This window comes from Gymnoscopelus braueri (assembly GCF_963280865.1).
Source record: "Gymnoscopelus braueri genome assembly, chromosome: 13".
Taxonomy (NCBI): Eukaryota; Metazoa; Chordata; class Actinopteri; order Myctophiformes; family Myctophidae; genus Gymnoscopelus; species Gymnoscopelus braueri.
The window spans coordinates 33975035-33996292 of NC_137615.1; the positions used below are offsets into that span (position 1 = coordinate 33975035).

At 39.8% G+C, this 21258-nt stretch overlaps 1 protein-coding gene across 1 annotated transcript; it reads right to left on the minus strand.

The window, feature by feature from the left end:
• Nucleotides 1–470: 470 nt before the first annotated feature.
• On the minus strand, nt 471–7679 carry lgals2a (lectin, galactoside-binding, soluble, 2a). Its single transcript, XM_080447406.1, has 4 exons — nt 7608–7679; nt 2878–2957; nt 2284–2455; nt 471–1290 (listed from the first exon to the last, which is right to left on the minus strand). Exons 1-4 carry the CDS (start codon nt 7611–7613, stop codon nt 1144–1146), a joined length of 405 nt encoding a protein of 134 aa, XP_080303532.1. The 5' UTR covers nt 7614–7679; the 3' UTR covers nt 471–1143.
• Between the last annotated feature and the right edge of the window lie 13579 nt (nt 7680–21258).

The window sequence follows — 21258 nt, forward strand, 5'->3', positions numbered from 1 at the left end:
CTCTGCACATGTCCAGTCAAATCTATTGATGAAATCCCCTGTCTCACCAAGTTCATTGCTAATTGTGAGAGGAGGCTATTCCATCTATCGTGCGACCTAACAAGCGTAAAATGAGAAGAAATGCAGCACTGATTAAACTATTACTCAGATTATCCTGTAATTAACATAATGATCATAATGATAGTTCGCTGATTGAGCGCGAAGAGGGGAATAGATTAGGTGCTATGTGCAGAAAATGCTTCACGACATCACGTCAAAGCAATGGGAACATTCTATTAGGCCCAAATGAAGAAATAAAATCAGTGTCAAACAAAGGCAATGATTGTCATGATAATTTCAATAATTAGCTCTTGCACTACAGACTGAGTGTTGTTAGTGATGCAGGTGTCAGCGCTGTAACAGCTTATAACACAATACTTAAATCAAGGAAAATGGAAATCAAACTTAACCAAAGTGATTCACCAAAGGCGGTATTTGATCATAAAACATGTTTTAATGCATGTGGTTTTGACCATAGGTTAAAGGCATTACAATTCTGGAATGTCTGTCGTATAGGAGGGAGTGAAAAGTAGAATTGACACAGAACGTCAAGGCACCGTACAGAACACATGAGTACATGTTAAGCAGTGGTTATCAACTTAAATCTTAACCCAACTATAAAGCAAATAATACTGTCAAATAAAACTCTTGCTAGTGCAAGCTTTTGTGGGTTAACACACTTTTGTTAGTATATAGCTCTCTCAACGAGTTGTGTGACAGGCATGCAATGAAATAACACTGTGTGTGGTGTTTGCATGTGCGCGTCAGTTTTTTCTATCCATGGCTCTGCTGCATCTGCAACTCGTTGACGCCGCCACTTTGAAGGCTAATTTATACTTTGTTGTATGCCAAAAAAAATCCTATTTTCAGCTGAAGAAAGTGTGAAAGTATAAATGAGCCTTTTGTCTCTGTCTGAGTGTAATATATTAACGTGTATTTCTTATGCAACATGCATGTAAGGCACTGCAGTTCGATGCAAGTCCACGAGAAACAAGAAAACAAAAACAATTTAGCCTAATAAATGCATTTGTGGAGTTTGGGTGGTGGTGGTGGCGGGGTGGTATGTCCTTTGGACTGGCTGCATCAGGAGCATTAAGATACATTCTACTTTATTGAAATGCTTGTGATACGGACGTCCCCTTCAAAGAAGATATACTGGTACTTGTCAGCGCCAATGCGGTTGGGGAAGTGGATCTCAGAACCGTCGCTCAAAGCCACCAGGAACTGCTCTGGAGTGAACGTAATAGTCATCTAATAGGAAGGAAAGAGAGAGAGAGAGATCATCAGAGAGCTCTACAACCATGCAGTAAAAAGAAAGGCAGATTCCATTATCAAGGACCCTTCACACCCCCTTCACCACTCCTTTTAGCTACTCCCATTTGGCTGCCATTTCAAGGTTCCTCTGGCCAAAACAAAATGCACAAAGACTCTTTCATTCCCACAGCTATATCCATTTTAAACAAGATCAAATAGAATACACATTCTCTGTGTTCTATTTGATCTCTCTGTGTGTGTGTGTGTGTGTGTGTGTGTGTGTGTGTGTGTGTGTGTGTGTGTGTGTGTGTGTGTGTGTGTGTGTGTGTGTGTGTGTGTGTGCGTGCGTGCGTGCGTGCGTGCGTGCGTGCGTGCGTGCGTGCGTGCGTGCGTGCGTGCGTGCGTGCGTGCGTGCGTGCGTGCGTGCGTGCGTGCGTGCGTGCGTGCATTCATGATAGACTACTTGACTATCATGAATATTTAGGTATATATAAAGTAACTACACACTTGTTGTATTTATGTTTTATGAAGTTCTAATTTGTTGCTTTGGAAGCCCCTCACCCAAGAACATTTTCTATCACCATTTGATGAGCAATAATGTTTTTGGAATCTTTAATCATTATGTACCGTTCTGACAAAATGTCAACCCATGGCCCATGAGTTGAATATGTTGAAGTGTAATGACAGAAAGATTCCATCAGAGGTCACTCATAGAGAGAGCAGCAATTGTAAATGGTCTGCATTTCTACATTCTCCCATTTACACACCAGCAGAGGAAACCATGCAAGGCACCAACCTCCTCAGGAGCAGGTTGTGGTTCAGTGTCTTGCTCAAGCACATATTGACTCAAAGCCAGGAGGAGCTGGGGATCGAACTCGGAACCATGCGGTTCCTAGACAGCCCCTCTCGCTCCTGACCCGCTGCTGGTAATGGGTGAAGATTTCACACCACCATGCATGGAAGCACTGAGGCTGACACACACACACCCACCGTAAACTCCTCTCCCTGCTTGAAGGGAAAGCCTCCCTCACGCTGCTCCTCACACCAGTTGCCCTCCTGGTAGGAGTTGCACACCACAGCGTTCTCGTCTCCGTGGGCGCTGAATCGAGGATTAATGTGCAGCACGATGTCCTTGTCATTGGGGCCGAGGTTCAATGCAAAACTATGGCATAGACACAAACAGGTACATTAGGCAGGTTCGTAACGTACAAACCTTTCTCTTATCCTTCATGTCTACAGTAAATCCACTTCATGAATGAGATGGATGCAATATTATGTGAAAAATAATATCAAATGTATATAAAATAAATATATATTTAATACTATAAAAAACTTCCAAGTAACGCACTTCAAATTTGAGTGGTTATTATCCACAATAAGGGAGATAGATTAGGAAAGATGCAGATCATTTATACCAAGAAGAAAATACCCTTAAATATACACTTCATAATATCTTATGATTGCACAAGAGAACTTGCTGTATAGAAGGAATGTACCGTATAGTATATTAAGAGCAGTTATAGAAGGACTGTAGAGTAAGTTAAGAGATGTCATAGGAGGTCTGTATGATTCAGGGGCACTTACTTGGTGGCATCAGGTTTAGGGACACCAGTGAGAGTCAAGGTCTGTCCGACCTTGAAGGACATGTTCTTAATAGTCATTCCCTGTATGCAGAGAGAGAGAGAGAGAGAGAGAGAGAGAGAGAGAGAGAGAGAGAGAGAGAGAGAGAGAGAGAGAGAGAGAGAGAGAGAGAGAGAGAGAGAGAGAGAGAGAGTATTGTCATAAAATACTCTGATGTAATGATATATGGTAGCCTCCGTGTTCAGTACATCTTGCATCTTGTTAAAACCATAACCTCGCTTCCATTACAATCTGTGCTGTGGTTTCAACAGTTGCATTTTACATTCATTAGTAATAAAACTAGATGATGATGATATAACTCTGAGCACTGAAAAGTGTGATTTAAATTCTATAATGGAAGCTTTGGAACCAGAGGTAGCTTCAAGCCTTCATGTGCTAAACCATCTCATTTACTTAACCCTGGGCACATATATACATTCAAATAATACAACATGTGTTTCCAATTACTCTCTCCCATCGTAGGACTGCTCACAGATTCCTACCGGTTCTTATCCCAGTGTTGGATGCCCTTCCCAGATTTCCCTGCACTGACTTTTTTTTGGCGTAGGAGACGCTAAAACTGTTTGAAAAATGATGGGGGGAGGCTGTTGTTTAAATGAGTCACATTTTCCTCTATGGCCCCAAAGTGGATGGCTAGTGCACAGAAGAAAAAAGGCTGAGCACAGCAGAACCCACTCTTCCAATACAGGACTGTACATTAGGCATGATGGGGATATGCGAGTTATACAGTGATTAGGGAGATGTAGTTGAACACTGTATTATCTGGTTGTCACAGACCACCACGGCTCACCATTTTTCCCAAGTCCAATTACAGCCTTAGCAGCCCTTTGACAACTGACATCTCTTCCAACAGATGGTTGAACATGTGTGCCAAAGACATGTCTGATTACTGTATAAGCACAGCAGCCAGTGAGGCAGTCATTATGTTGTTGCATTTGTGACTCACTATCATTTCAGTCTACAGTGGAATCATTTACATTTAGCTACTGTCAGGTAATAATTACATGACTGCAGTGTGTTTGTTTGCTTTTTCTTAAGTTTGCATGTTTTTTGAATTGAAGGTTTAAAGGTTCTATGACATTCATTTTCACTTTTTTTTTTTTTTTTTTTTTGGGGGGGTTTTATGACCTCAATTACACCCACAGAATCTGAACTTTGAACATTCAGTGGATTTTCTGTGGTCTGGGGTTTTCTGAATAATTAGGCTGAAAAGTAATCTGAGCTTGGCCCTTCGGCAGTGAGGTCACAGCCGATTAATCCCGCCCACTCTCCTCCTCGCCCCTCCCCTCCGCTCCCCTCCCCTATCCTTTCCTTTGGGGGGGGGGGGCGGAGCAGAGGCGATGATTGACAGGCAAAATCCCTCACTAGCGACACCCGCAGGCAAAGATTTCTTTTTTCATTGCAGTTGAAAAGGCTTTAGAAATGTGAGAGAAAAACACCTGCCATGGATCAATGGAGTGGAATTTTTTGTTAAAACTTTCTATACACGTTTGAAGGACCATGACAAAGACTGTGTGGTAAAACTGAACGTCATGAAACCTCATGAAAGGAAGCTTTAAAAAAAAGGCACTGGCAAAAGTTAAACATAAAATAAAATGTCAGCACTTTCAGTTCCTATAAGCACTTTTTCTGTGTGTGGTTTTGAAAGAGCAGTAGCTTTTGAAAGAGCAGGAGCCATTTTTGATTTATTCACTCCCTATCCCAAAAGAAAATCTATCCTATTGATCTCAACAGTATTTGGGACATCCAGACAGAGTTTTAGTATTTTAATAAGCTGCAAGGTGCTGTGCATGACCGGATAGTTCTTTGAGCATGTGATTGCCACGTCCCAGGGTTCGATTCCAGCTGGAGTGATATGTTTTCCCCTCTCTCTGTCCCGTTTCCTATATTATCTCAGATACTGTCCTATCTAAATAAAGCAAAGACTAAAAGCTAAAGTATGTTGCAAGAAGATGTTGTGAAACTGTGTATGAGAACGTTAGTCACATTTCTCACGGTTGTGAGAGTAACACTAGGTGACAGTAGCCTACTTCCACTTAGTTTTTCACCAAAATGGCTTGGTTTTTTTTTGTGACTGACACCAACTTGGCTAAAAAAAGAAGGAAAAAAAAGAAGAAAAAAAAAGAGTAGGCCTACTGCTAATTTGATTGGATTCCAAATTTCAATAGATCCTATCAAATAGAGTTTTAGTTTTGGGTTAAGACTCCCATAAATGTGGGTTCTACAAATCCAGAAATCATAGCACATAAAATAAGGCACAGATCAGAAAGAGGAACGAACTGCACAACGAAAGCATGAATGAAGGGGATGGATGAACATAAGAGTGAGACCAAATTCTTTCCATGCTAGTCCTAACAGTGTAACTGTAAACTTCATCAGGGCTGGGGCTGGGGCCGTATGGGGCTGGGGCTTTCATGGGGCTGGACTTGGCAACGACTCAACATCATAAACAGACACTGCAATGAGACGGAATCCCTATGTGTGTGTGACATGCCGACCCACCTCCCTGCCTCTCTGCTGTCAGAGACAAGAGACAGCTGGGGCTCTCCACTGTTCACAAACACACCCATTAGATACACAATAGTATATACAGTAATGTAGTGATGAGTTAAATTCCAAGGACCGCCAGTTTGATATGCATTAGGCCACAGCGCGGCCATTTAACACCATTTGTATCTCTGGGACCCCAATCTACACTGTGAAATCCTCATTAACTTATTGTAAGTGTATTTATCTCCCAGAGTTACAGATCTTTTTCAGAAAAGGTCAGGAATTAGAAGGTGTTTTTAGAATCTGCCTCAGGTCTACATGGGTTAAGAGTCCATTCGGTTCCCCCGGACCCCACATTGAGAACCAGACCAGTACTGTATTACCAAATGGAATTGGCCATGTGACAATTGGCAATTGATTCAATTTGTGTCCCTTTAGTGTTAATACATTCACTAATTGTACTACAGCTGCTGTGAGATTGACTCATCTGATGGCCTCTGGTATCTTATAAATGTACAATAAGCCTTCTGTAGTGCAACTAGGATTCCCTTACAGTAGCTCAAAGTCAAATCACATGCTATACCAAAATGCTTTATTTTACCCCAAGAGGTCACATCAAATCTTCACATAGCAATTTGCACTGCAACCTCTATTTCATTACAACCCTTAATATAATTTGAGCCTGCATCTCTCCAACACATGTTTACCCCTGTAACCAACAAATAGCTGAAGTGATACAGTGCCTGCATTGTTCTACACCATGGAAAATGACCATTTTCAGCCAAATTTATATAAATAGTTGTGTAATGTTACTTTATTCACAGGTGTTGCCTACTAATTAAGGCTCTGTTTCATTTAGTGTAGCAGTAAGCAGCCCCAGTGAATTAATTGGTTAACTGGAAATTGGTTAAACCAATTGGTTAACAATAACATGCACAATAGCAGCACCCTTGTTTGACTTGAAAGAACATTAACCTGAATTAGTATCATTATTGGTAACACCAGTGAAGGAAGCGTCATTACACAACTATGTGTGTCAATGACTACTGGGGGAAAAGGCCTTTTAGAGAGAAAAGAAGGCCACGTGCGTAGAATTTAAATCAGCAATAGAATGGCTGAGTGCTATTTATGTTTGAGTGAATGTGGGACACATTTATTGAGAAATTAAGTGCAATACAGTATTATATATTTTTGCACTAAAATTTAACTTGTTTTATTGTAGCCAATTAAATTAATAATAGCTTCCACATACACAGCCTTGGATCAAGACTATCATAGATTTTTATCGATTTTGACATTTTCTATGATATCATAGATACGAAAGTATCAATAAAATACATCTATGATAATATTGATCCAAGGCTAGGTCTACTATGAGGTGGATGATAATTTAGACTTATGGACCCGGTTTGGCAGTAAATATTTTGACCATAAATGGTCATTGAAAGAGCAAGATCTCTTGGACAGAATATTTAAAGTTACTAAATAGTAGTTAGTAGGCTAGTAATAGATGCAACTGCAATAAAACTCTACTTAAGTTGGGAACACTACACAAGTATAGACAAAAGTGCTCCTGGGGTCCTGGCATAACCCTGGTCCAGATCATTAGTGAGTTAAGTTCTCTCTAACGCCCTGCCAGGCGCGCTGCTCTGCTCATAGACTGAACACGAACATTTTCTATTAAATTGTATTTACTCCACTGCGCCCTCTACAGATCTGGTCAATGGTAATTTATATTCACCAGATCTGTAGAGGGCGCAGTGGCGTAAATAAAATAATTTCCATCTGGCGGACATATTTTTTTTCCTGCCCAAAACGTATATTATACAGAGAAGGTGGGGTCCTGATAGGCTTTCCACCCTGGAGAATAGACGTTCAACAACCCAAAACAGCCTTTGCTTCGGTGAATAGCGAAGTAGTTTTGTTTATTTTTACTAGAGATGGAGACCTTGCACGGCAGTGGAATTTTCGGTGTATGAGCAGAGCAGCGCGCCTGGCAGGGCGTTAGAGTAAACTCACTAACGCTATGACCAGGACTACTGAGACACAGGCAAGCAGCTGTCATAAGTGTTCAAACTTCAACCAAAGCATAGGCTAATGCAAGTTGGCCCAACCGAACGAATAAAATAAAGACAAATAAGTAAGACAGGAGCAAAATATTGTATGAGAATAATAAGACTTACACTCATCTTGCCTGCAGATCCCGTCTGGTACAAAATAGAGAGAGAGAGAGAGAGAGTGCTGGTGCGTCGGGGCTAAACTGCACACTCACAGTCTCATTTATAGCAAGCGCTGCCCGGCCTACTTGACTGACGTTTTGAAGTAGCCAATAGAATCGTGCAGTAAAAGTACTCAATATTTTTACTTGAGTAAAAGTATCAGTACCGCAATGTAGAGATACTCTGTTACAACTTACAAGTGAAAGTCTGGTATTCAAAATGTAGCCTACTTGAGTAAAAGTAAAAAAGCATTGGCATCAAAATGTACTTAAAGTACCAAAAGTAGAAAGTACTCATTATGCAGAATGTCTCATTTCACAAGTTCAAAATGTATATAAATCTTTTGAAAATAGCAGATCTACAAGCTCACAATGCTTCGCATCTCGACACATTGTGAGCTTGTAGATCAGCTATTTTCAAATGGCCGAAATGTAGCCTATAGGGTTGAAATAGTTAATGTTTTGTAATAATAATCAAGATCTACAAAGTAACTAGTAACTTAAGTTTTCAAATACTTGTAGTGGAGTAAAAAGTACAATATTTGCCTCTGTGGTGGTGGAGTAGAAGTAAAAATACTGAAAACTAGAAATACTCAAGTAAAGTAAAAAATACCTCAGAATTGTACGTATACGGTACTTGAGTAAATGTACTTAGTTACTTAGTTTACACTACTGGAATCCTGCTACTAGGGAAGACTGCATGGTGACAATGTGAAATTAGTCGTGGATCTAAATACACTATCCAGCAGCACATAGGAGAGAAGACTGTGACTTGTATTAATATGAAAATAATTATAGATAATTTATTACTTTAGGCCAATACTACGACATTGTAGTTGAATTAGTCAGACATCAAGGAAGGAGAGAAGACCACAGGCCTGAGGGCCATCAGGCAGATAAAAATAGGCATCACTATGTTGCCCGGGAGACAGCTAAATATTTGGAACTCCCAAAGACAGTATAGCTGGTAATGTAAGAGCATATGGCAGCTTTGTATTTAGTCTGTGAGCTAACTTGAGGGGGGAATGAGGAAAGGGGAAAAAGTGAAAAGAGAAGAAAAAAAGTTTCACTTAGTATATCTGTGACTCAGTACTGACACATGCATAGCCTTTCAACAGCTGACAAGTGTTCAGTCTTCCACTTGCTGTCTTGACTCTGTTCCTTCTATATGCTTTAAGAGGGACTTAAAATATTCAAACATAAATATTATTAATACATCCCTTAAAATGGGATTTTTTTCAGGGCCAGAACCTGAGTCCATGGACCCCTGGGCACTGCCTTAGCCCTGTAGTGCAGTAGTTCTCAAACGGTGTGGTGGGAGATAAGTCTAGGTGTGCCTTGGGATTTTGTGACACATTATCATTGCAAAATATACAACTATACAATTATGATTTTATTTACTATACTATGTGCGCACTCATTTCACAATACAGAGGCAAATTCTATATCCTAAAGAAATATATAACTTATATTTAGCCACTTTGAACTTGGTGTCCATTTTGGTTATGTCTTTATGGACAAAATGTTAAAATTAATGAATTAATGTATTTTCACAAGTAAGACAAATGGCAAAAAAATAGCACATCTGAAAGCCACTGTTGCAGTGACCTTTGGGCCCCTGGACCTGGGCCTGAGACGCCAAATCAGGGATCAGGGATCTCTGAAGTTGTGAAACCTACTACTACTAAGCCCAAATTTGATTGAGCAGTTCCAATCAATTACATACCCAAACTTCCCCCTTTCTGAGCAAGATACTTGAAACGGGAGGTTTCAATCAAATAAACTACATTATTTTCAAAGACATTTCAGTGAGGTTTCAGAGCTAATCACAGAAACTAACTGCGCATCTGTGTAGCTCCGTAAAATTAACCATGAAATCCTCATAAATTGCCTTGAACATACATTACAATATAGCTTACAGAATGGCACAAGGAAGCACAACTTTCATTAGTCTGAGAAAATGTGTCACAACTTTTGATGTTCTCACCATGCTTCCACTATGATTTCATTGAGAACATGTTATGCTTAACACCATATGCTGATAATACACCATTGTGTAATTATGCCCTGAGCTGTCACGGGGCAGCCCGTGCCCTATACACACACTGACACATTGACTGCATCTTTAGGAATGTTTAGGTGACTCGTATGCTATGGGGAATGTATGAAAGAGCTAATTGTTGCTAATTGGTTCTGTGTCCTGTGGTAGGATCCGCTCCCTATTTAAGGGAGGTTGCAGGGACAGACAGTCAGATAGACTTAGGCTGGAACACAGGTAACATCCCTGAGGGAGAGCAGCAGGGCCCCTTGTGAAAGGGTATAGCCTGCAAGAGTTCTTAACCGTTTGGGTTGTTTTATTGTCTCCGCCAGGCCGAAAGGCATGGCGAGAGAGTATGTTTTCCACCCCGTCCGTCCGTCCGTCCTTGTGTCCGTGTGTCCGTCCGTCTGTGACCAGCTAATCTCTGGCACCGTTGTCTTGAGTGCAGCGAAACTGTGCACACACACTCCCTGGATGCCAATTCAGAACCTTTGCCCCAAATTCTTCTCTTGGGCCTTTTATAGCGCCACCAGGAGGCCGATTTGTGCAAAACACATTTTTTGACAGCACTCCTACAGATTTTGTCCAAAAGTCACGCAAATCGGTACACAGTATCTCTATAGTCATTAAACGAAACGTGTCTTTCAGATTTCTCATATTCCATCCTGATTGGCTAAAAATGTCTTCCAAAGTTTGCAGGAGTGCTCCGTTTTGAACAAAATGACTCAAATCATGAACACAGCATGCAATTTCCGTGAAATTTTGCACGCACAGTCCCATTAGGCCGAGGAAGAACTACCATTTGAATTTAGTCAAATCAGCCTCATGGTGGCGCTATAACAGGCCGATTTGTGTTTTTACCTATAACTGCACCGATCTGTGTAAAACTTTGTATGCACACTCCCTAGAGGTCAAGGAAAAACCTTTGCCCTGCATTTTTCACATCTGCCTTTTATAGCGCCACCAGGAGGCCGACTTACGTAAAACACATTATTTTACACTACTCCTTCCAATTTTATCCAAATTTCACGCAAATCGGTACACATGATCTCTATAGTCATGTGATCACGACGGATGTGTTTGATTTTTCATATTCCATACTGATTGGCTAAGATTGACATCTAAAGTTTGCATTATTGGCTTGTTTTGAACAACATTCCGCAAATCATGAACGCAGCGTCCAATTGCGCTCAAACTTTGCACGCACATTCACACTATGTTGAGGAACAAATGCCACCCTTTTAACATTGGCCTGTTATAGCGCCACCAACAGGTCTAATTTAGCGAAACAAACGCCTCAAATCATGAATGCAGTCAGTGTCCGATTGTCGTGCAAGGCCTAAGAAGAAATGGCACCCTTTTCACGTTGGCCTATTATAGCGCTACCAGAAGGCCACAAAAGCCTACCTGACCTGGCGGAGACCTGTGCTCCGAGGAGCACTTTTTCTAGTTTCCTTAGTGTTTGCCTCTCATTTTTCTCAAGTCTTAATTTTTGTTAAGTCATTTTCGCATTGGCCAGCACTGTATATATTTGTGCACGGACTGTTAGTGCTCTTTTTGGAGAAGAAAAAATATAATTAAAATTGCATTCCTGGATTTTTGTCAGCTTGGAGCCTTGACCATCGGTCAACTGTTACATAAGCTCCCAAAACGCTTGTCTGTTGTTGTCTGCGATGTTCTAGTGGTTAAGTCACATATAAACAAAGTGACCTCACCTAAACAGCATTTTGTCAACTCAGAAATATTGCCAAAGTATTACCCTTCCTAAATAAAAAAAGATGCTGTAATGCCATTTTTGCGGGTCTTCCTAAAATGTAATTTGAAAGGATATAGCTTAATCAGAGCTGCTAGACTGCTAACAAACAAAAGAGAGAGCACATCCTGCAGTCTTAACTAGACTTCACTGGCTCCCTGTGTCCTTCTACTTGTTTATAAAGCTTGGGTTAGGGCCCAAGATCCTCTACTGTAGGCTTGGATACAGTATGCATAAACAATAAAGGTGCTGTACAAATAACGTTTATTATTCAATTAATACTACATAAACCACACGTAACATGATTACTTTGCATAAATCTCATACATACGTACGTGCAAACATAAATTACATTTTATATCACAAATACTAACTTGACACCTATTATCTAAATCTCTTGATGGCAGCAGTGTTTGTTTATGGCTGTTGGTCGTTGCAGGCTTGTTGACACATCTGTGAGAGGGGTGTGGGAGAGAGGAGGGACTATAATTTATTAAGTGTACAGTATGTGTGGGATTGGACATCACACACATTGACAATTGATAGCCTGTATCACAGCAATGGTCTGTTTGTCAATTCCTTAACAACAAGAACTCAACAACCCCTTTGTCTTATGCCTGCTTAAAAAAAAGACAGACAGACACGCAGGCACACAGACACACACAGACACACACAGACACACACACACAGACACACACAGACACACACACACACACACACACACACACACACACACACACACACACACACACACACACACACACACACACACACGTGTATGCAAGTGTGGCAGAGTAGTTCTGCCTGCCCAGGAGAACAGAAGTCAACACTCTCTGCAAAGCCTATATAACAAACAACAAGGTAATTTTCTTCATGAATTCAAATTGGCTAGACTAACCCCTCTAAAAAGCTAAATTTGAAATATCTATAAAAAACAAGCAAATTAGAACCCGGTAACTACTGTCCTGTCTCCATTCTTTATTCAGTATCAAAGGTAATAGAAACAAACAACGAATAAATAGAATATTTGTCATCTCACAATCTGCTGTTTGAATTTCAATCTGGTTTCAGAAATAATTTACAGATACCGGTCTGCTCTATCTACTGTATTAGATCACATTATAGGAAATAAGCAGATATGGGAAAGTATTGTGGCATTGGTTATGCTGGATCATCATTCTAAAGGCACTTTGCACGTAAATGATATCCTTTCGAGCAAACTGAAGCCATTGGATTTTAGCAGTGCATCTTTACAATGGGTAATATCAATGGGTCTTATCTGGGGGGCAGAGAGAGAACTGGTGGATGTGAATGGCACCATGTCCTCACTTCATCCACAAATATGTTTAAGTCCTCTTTTCCCCATATTATGTTAATGTCATGAAGTAGACCTGTGATTGTAACCTGTTACTTTTGCTGATAGTCTCTCATCATGATAATTTAGAAGTAGAAAAAAAATACTTGGTACAGAACACAAAATCAGCATCTAGTAGTCCTGTAGCAGAGGCCCTCAGATTTTGAGATACCCCCACCCGAGTTAGAACAAAACACAACCATGTTTTTTCTTATCTTTAGGGTCTCCCATTAATGAAATGGATTGTTGTGAAATTTTATTTTGGGGCAAAATTAGTTTTTTTTGGGCTATTCTTTAGAACTACCCCAAACTCTGAAAAAGGCAAATCCGAATAGGGCAAAGGTGACCAAATATGCTATAACTTGAGAATGCTCACTCTTATCTTCATCAAATTTGCTGAGGTATGAACCAGGTGTCTACCCTACATCACCATCAGAATGTAATTTACATAAAGAAATACTGAAATATAGTCCTTTAAACATACCTTTAGTTTAGGCGGAAATTGTACTTTTGTAGTGAGGACTCCTCTACTTTCCCTCATTTAGAAAAAAACATACATTTATGTCAAATAAGCTGTTACTGCATAGCCTAAGATGCTATTAAACAATAACCAGTGATTGTGTGGAGAGATCTAGTACAGTTTTATTGCAAATTAGACTTCTTTAGACATACCCCTTCTCTGGAAATAAAACATTATAGGCGGGTGCAAATATGGTTTGACCCAAAAATTATTAGAACAAAAGGTTTCTCAATGGTTTATTGTAGTATCAGGTGTACTTAATAACATATCAAAAGTTTACCAAAATCTGATCATTAGAAATGTCAAATTTCCAAGATGGCCGCCACCAGTTCCTTAAAAGACCATTACTCCTTCATTATTTGCCCTACACAAGTAATTTTGGTGCCTAACCCCATGTTTTGGTGATCTAGGAATCCAATTAGCATATATAAATTATAGTCAAGTGATTATAAGTACAATTATATATTAAAGCAATTGGTTATAAGCAGAGGTGGACGAAGTACTCGACCCCAGTACTTGAGTAAGAGTACAGATACTCCTTGGTCAAATTTACTCCATTATAAGTAAAAGTAGCTCAGTCAAAATGTTACTCAAGTAAGAGTAAAAAAAGTAATTGTTTTTAAATATACTTAAGTATTCCAAAGTACATGCTTTGAAAAATACTTAAAGTACAAGTAAAAGTAGAAGTACATTTCTTAATTTTGATATCAATGAATTGCTGTAATGTTTTCACAATGAATTTATAGGACCTTGTCACTCTCTGAAACCACCTGCACTGCATGCACTGATGTGCTTGCTTGTGGACGTTATACAAAGCCTTCAGAAACACCTATAAAAACATAGAAATTACTGAGGAACCAGAACTAAATACTTTTTTCTCCTATACACCCATACAAGATGTAACAAAGAGGCGAGCGGAGGGGGAAGCCAGAAACACGGCCAGTGTGAGAGCAGAAGTTAGGCCAATTGCATTTTAGGGAAGAAAAAAAACAGCCAACCTAAAGGCCAAACCGCACCAATGCAACTAGTCGCAACTCCTTGCAACAAAACTGTTTTAAGGTCAACCACACCGATGCAACTCCTTGCAACTGCCATTGGGGTAATGGTTGCAAGTAGTGGCATGTTGCAACTCCTGCAACTGCCATTGGGGTTAATGGTTGCAAGGAGTTGCAAGTAGTTGCATGTTGCAACTCCTTGCAACTGCCAACTGCCTCCGTCCTCCAGCGTGCCGTGACTTAGAAATCGTTTGCATCCCAAATGCTAATTTGCTTTTGGAGGAGCTGAGAACGAAGAGAGCGCAGGCTCCCTAAGCCACTTGGAGTGAGATCTGGCAAAGATACAAGTTTATCTTTCATGTATCGTTTGCAAAAATTTCGTTGAAATGGCGTATAATTTCTATTGGAGATTTTGCACATCGGACATGGGGGAGAGGAGAAACTCAGGGTCTCCTTGGCTCCTAACTTTGCTCTTCTGCGCTCCAAGTGCCCAGGGAGCAATCCAGTGACCCCCATACTCCCCTCTACCCACCTGAGGGGAACCCTAGGCCCACTAAACTCTAGACCAGACCCACCCCCCATACTCCCCTCTGTCTAGGCACCCAGTAGATACTCGGTTCTGACAGCTCTACACTAACCTCCATAACCACCCCCACCCCTCTTTGCACACTCACACTGATTGCCTTCCTAATGTGTTAAAACATCTATTTAATGTTTTTCAAAATCTTGTATCTACAAGATGACACTGCGCTAAAATATATATATATTCTCGTGTATGTAGGGGAGGAGTTATGAAGTTGGGTGGGTAAGGGGAGGGGTGCAGAGAGATTGGTTCATAATGCAAGATTTTTTTTGGGGGTGGGGTGTATAGTCAAAGATTAATTTAGTTTGGGCTAAATTTGATCCACAGAGCTATCCAAAACCTTTCAATATTGAAAACAATACTATCTATCAACTGACAATATTCTCTGCCACCACCTTCTGAATTACTGCAAATTGCAATTTGTGACTATTAGTTTTGTTGTGTTTTTAGAATATCTTGAAGCCTTGTTCCAGTAAAATTTGGGGCAATGTTGAGGCAATTATGTATGTGAGCAAAGTACAGCACCATATTCAATCACACTCACACATGATTGCTGTGTGTGGCAGGGGCAACATGAAGCCATGTCATTAATTAATGGAAATATGAATTTATGATTTCAGTAAGAACTTTTTTATTTACACATCCAAACCAAAGGTGCATAGATTAATTGATTTTGTTGAGAATTGCAGGCCTCAATACAGAGAAGCATTACACAAATTGAATACTGTGATTAGGGGTATGTCTAAAGAAGTCTCATTTGCAATAAAACTGTACTAGATCTCTCCAACAACCACTGGTTATTGTTTAATAGCATCTTAGGCTATGCAGTAACAGCTTATTTGACATAAACGTATGTTGTTTTTCTAAATGAGGGAAAGTAGAGGAGTCCTCACTACAAAAGTACAATTTCCGCCTAAACTAAAGGTATGTTTAAAGGACTATATTTCAGTATTTCTTTATGTAAATTACATTCTGACTCTTTGGTGATGTAGGGTAGACACCTGGTTCATACCTCAGCAAATTTGATGAAGATAAGAGTGAGCATTCTCAAGTTATAGCATATTTGGTCACCTTTGCCCTATTCGGATTTGCCTTTTTCAGAGTTTGGGGTAGTTCTAAAGAATAGCCAAAAAAACTAATTTTGCCCCAAAATAAAATTTCACAACAATCCATTTCATTAATGGGAGACCCTAAAGATAAGAAAAAACATGGTTGTGTTTTGTTCTAACTCGGGTGGGGGTATCTCAAAAACTAAGGGCTTTTTTGAGGACTTGCTACAGGACTACTATGTTCCCTCAGATGAGTACAAATGAGCTGATGTTTTTGCTCCTGTTTGTTTGTCCATTAACCTGTCTGTCTGTCTGTCTGTCTGTCTGTATCAGATATCTTTTAGCAAGATATCTCAAAAAGTTATAGACAGATTTTTACACAAAAAATCCACACATACTAGTCCATACACCACGATGTGCACAGACAAACTATATGCAGACTTTTGGGTTATGCGCTCGGTATGTATAGTTACGTTTTGGACACTGATTTAATCCTGTTGAAGTTGAAGTGTGTGTGTGTGACAACACGATCATTTACGACTCGATGTAGAATTGTTGCCACCCACAACCATGATAAGTTTACGCTGTTTAAGCTGTTATTCCGGCATGCTAATAACACAACCTGGATTCGAACATTGCACGTGTCAGTCTGCGTGCTAGTGCTATGGAGATGATATCTAAAGTGCCACCCCGCTCAAAAAACAGTTACTTTATAAGTTTGCAGGCAGCGTCTGTCTGTCCTGGCGTTTTCTGGCGTCATGGGTGTAAAAGCATGTAAACATGCCAACAGATCCCATAGCCCAAACTCTGAATCTCCGGTGTTTACACAAAAACGTTAATAAACAGCTTAAATTTGGGGGAAGTGAAAAACGGGCCACATCTGCATATGCTAATGGTCAATGCCTGTGTGCAAGTTCAGATCAATTGCTCAACCCACTGAGGAGAAACATGCAGAACAGACAGACTGATCGAGGTTTCCTTAATATATTATAGGATAGGATTAAAAGAGGGTGTAGCAATGTCATGTCACAAAAAGTGCAACATTTTGAAAACAGAGAAGTTAAACAATAATATATACAGACCCAGTCCAGTACACACGTACCACACACACACACACACACACACACACACACACACACACACACACACACACACACACACACACACACACACACACACACACACACACACACACACACACACACACGTGAGATATGATCTACTGGTCCACACATTTCAACATAAAGTTGATGATGAAATTGACCACTTCTGTAACTTTTGTTTCCAGTCCACCGATGACATGAAGTTGGTGATAAAATGTACCACTTCTGTAACTTAGTCATACTTCTCTTTTGTCTTCAGTTTTCTCCCATAAAGTGAAAAAAACTGTTTCATAAGCCTGTGCAGTACCATACTGTATGGTTTGCAATTGCAAAACAGACCTACAATTTACAATTTAGGCAGATGCTCTTAATCCAGAGCGATTTACAATAAACAAGGTAAACACGTACATCAAATGCATAGACAGTGTAATGCCTCAGTAATAGGATCATAGGTCAACCAAGAACCTAGCATCAGTCTACACAGTACAATATAAGAAGATAAATGATATGTACATTGAAACTATACAAACTATAGGAAATTACATTTTAACCTTTGCATAAGACTGCATAGTCGTCAAGGCTAGGTCAAGTGCTACAGGCTAAAGTGGAGTCTGAGGTGTCTTCAGATTACGGCGGAAAATTGGGAGGGTCGACGTCACAAACGTAATATCTGGACTGGCGAGGCGCATCATTGCACCCCCCTTTCACAGGTGCCCTCACCAACACATTATGGAAGGGACAGCAATGGAAACAAACTGTAAGCTTTTTTGCTTCATTCTTTTGATTATGGTGGGTCAGATGTATGTTACATGTGAGATGTTTTATTTCATGATCAATAAAGATATCAATCAATCAATCAATCAATCAATCAATCAAAGGGCTATAGTATGTGATCCTGAAGGAACATAGAGCTGAGGGAACATAAAGCTGAGGGAACATAGGGTCTAATTTGGGATTGGGGAACATAGGGCTGAGGGAACATAGGACCTAATTTGGATGAAAAACAATTTGTTAGGTATTGAGGGAACATAGGGCTGAGGGAATATAGGGCTGAGGGAACATAAGCATGACCCCGTGTCACTTATAAAGGGAAATTGAGCCATTCATGGTTTGCCTGTGGATTATCTGGGGGAAAAAATACCTGAAGGACACTTCCATGAGTGCTGGCATTATTTGAACTATTCAGAGCCTTGCACCTGGTAATAGTTGTTTACTTGTGACTGAGTTGGGCTTGCATTCTTTCTAGTTTCACTTGGAAAGTTACAACCAAGGAAGAAGTTACTTACTTAGGCTGCATATTGGACAATAAACTAGAGAGAGTATGGCACTAAAAGTGATCTCAAATGTCAATCAGAAAGTGAAATCTTTAGAATATCTACTTTTATAGATAGAAGTGCTCTTGAAATATTGGCAGGAACACAATTATTCAGTCATTTTGATTACGCCTGCACATCCTGGTACTCTAGTCTAGCATTCCTACGATCCTTAAAAAGAAGCTACAGACCACGCAACATAAACGATTTGGGATTTGGGTTGGGATCTTTAAACTATACCCCAGAACACATGTTCTCATTTTATTAGCACCAAGTGACTCAACAAGTGGCATCAAGTGGTAGAGTGAAGGATAGAGTATCACATACAAATGTGTATGGTCCACACAGGATTGTAAACAAGGGGATACCCAAATATAGCTAGTCAATTGCTTTTCTAAGGTTGGTGATGTACACATTGGTTCCACTAGAGGGAGCTCCACAGACTTCATACCTTGAAGATTCAAAAGTTGTGTGGAAAGGAATTGTCCAAATTACATTGGATGGGCGTCCTCAATGTGCTCCTACTGACCAACAAGGCTATCATGAACCAAAAGCTTGTTCTTTGGTTGTCTTTTTTGATTACTTTTGTTGCCATTTTTTCACTGGAAAGATTGTTCTCTAAAAAACAACCCAAATGTTAGAATAGGGATTAAGGTTCAAATGGTTCAGTCCATTAACTCGATTGTTAACGTCAAGAGCTGGTATATTCAAATTATTTTACCTATCTTTTAACTGCACAACAGTGGGTATGCACAATTAAGAAATTCGCCCACCTTACTTGATTCTGGCTATTTTCGTCTTGCTGAATGACATTTATAATGACATGCCCAGAACAGGGAGTCATATGGTTAATGTGGTTAGAGCCAGACTTTCTTTTTCTTTCTTTTTTTGGGCATCCACTGTGAGCGCTATGAAAGGACATCAAGGATCTAATGATGTGTCTTGTGGACAGGGAGTACAAGGGTCAAAACTGTAACGTAACATAGAGTTCTGATATACTTCCTCTTGGCAACCAGTCGTAAGACAGGCATGAGACCTAATGACACAGAAACCAGTGGAATACAGAAAAATTGGCAAACACACACACACATGCACACACACACGCACACGCACACGCACACACACACACACACACACGCACACAATATATATCTGCTTTAAAAGAGCAATGTTGGTTGAGAACATATAGAAAACTGTCATCTTGACGTATTTGTTTCCAAGTACACTGTAAGAACCACATCATATGGAGACACTTTATTGAAAGAATGCACTATTAATTAGATTTATAATAACTTAGTCTGCTGACAAACAACCCACATAAACATTCTCACATACAATATGTAGCTATGGTTGAAAGATGGAATGTGTAATGAGCAATCAAAATATTACTTATGCTGAGACAGCGGAAACGACTGCAGGAGGTCAAAAGGGGGATGAATGTAAAATAGTATAGTCAAGTATCTTGCCACATGAGCTTACAAGACACTACACAAAGTAAGGCCAAACAAAACAGGAGTAAAACATATTGACAATCAATATCAAACCAAGTACTGTTATGAACACAATTGAAACAAGTCCCCAGGACTTTTTTGTGTTATCCTTTTAGCTTAAATGTATGACTGTACCTCGTGCTGTTTACATTTCTGACTAATACAATATTCAATCAATCAATCAATCAAAGTCCACTATCTATCTAATGTAAATTTGAGGGCATTCTGTACATTTTAAGGAAAAGACAAAGTCGAATTGTTGTGGGAGATCCGGGCACTCGAGGTTAAAAGAGGGAACAGCGTTTCAGGTCCGGGCTGGTCTCCCCAGGCTGTGTCCAGCCCTATATAATTAGAGTCTGGCGTTTTTTGTATTCATTTAGCCCTGATGAAGATCGCTTTTGGTCGAAACATTAAATAAAGGCTGTTCTCTCTTTTAATCTTGAGTGCCCGGATCTCCCATTTTTTATCTGATGTCTTATCCCGTCTGATCCAGGAGCACCTTTACTATTTTAACTCTTTTGACTTTTACGTCTCCGGTGAGCACCTGGTTGCTTCATTCTCTCTGCCATCTAATTGTTGTTATTGATAGAATATAAATATATCAAATCATGTCTCTATAGTGTCAGACTCTAAGTCTATATTACTTGTATTCTCTCATCTCTGAACTCCTACCCGTTATGCTGTTTCATGCTTAATGCTGTTTCATGCTTAATGCTGTTGCTGCCATGACACCTATATTTACCCATGCAATCAATAAATGTTTACCTCATCTTAAAATTATGATGTAATTGAGAATCGCACAATCGAACAAAAATATGTAACATTTTCTATTCTCCTCTGGAATGGAATGGAAGGGTCTGGTTTCCACATGCCACCATAGGCATAGACAGACCTCTGTGCTCTGGTCAGGTTAATCAGGCCCTATTTAAACTTTCAGTTTCCTATTTAAACTTTCAGTTTAAATAGGGCTATTTGAAAATAGCAGATCTACAAGCTCACAACACGTCGCGATCTGCTATGTTCAAAAGATTTGTATACATTTTATACATTTGAAAAGTTGTGAAATGGGACATTAGAGTAGTAAAGTAACTAGTAAAGTAGAAAGTATGCTTTACTATTGGTAAGTTAAGTACATTCTGATACCAATGCTTTTGTACTTTTACCCTTACCCTAGTAAAGTTTGAATTCCGTGCTTTAACTTGTAAAAGAGTATTTCTGCATTGCAGTATTGATACTTTTACTTAGGTAAAACATTTGAGTAGCCTACTTTTTCCACCACTGCTGGTAAGGGCCTTCAGGTCAGTTTCACGGCGCAGAACAACATTGCCTCATCCTTTAAATCATATGAACGACCCCTTTCATCTCATTGGTCCATATGAACAACCCCCTTCATCTCATTGGTCCACAGGTAAAACATT

Bases quoted from the DNA above. Each gene is read 5' to 3' on its own strand.
- lgals2a (XM_080447406.1), bottom strand. The intron at 2,456-2,877 runs GTAAGTGCCCCT...TCTATGCCATAG, and splicing joins CCTAAACCTGATGCCACCAA to TTTTGCATTGAACCTCGGCC. The intron at 1,291-2,283 runs GTGGGTGTGTGT...CCTTCCTATTAG, and splicing joins AGCAGGGAGAGGAGTTTACG to ATGACTATTACGTTCACTCC.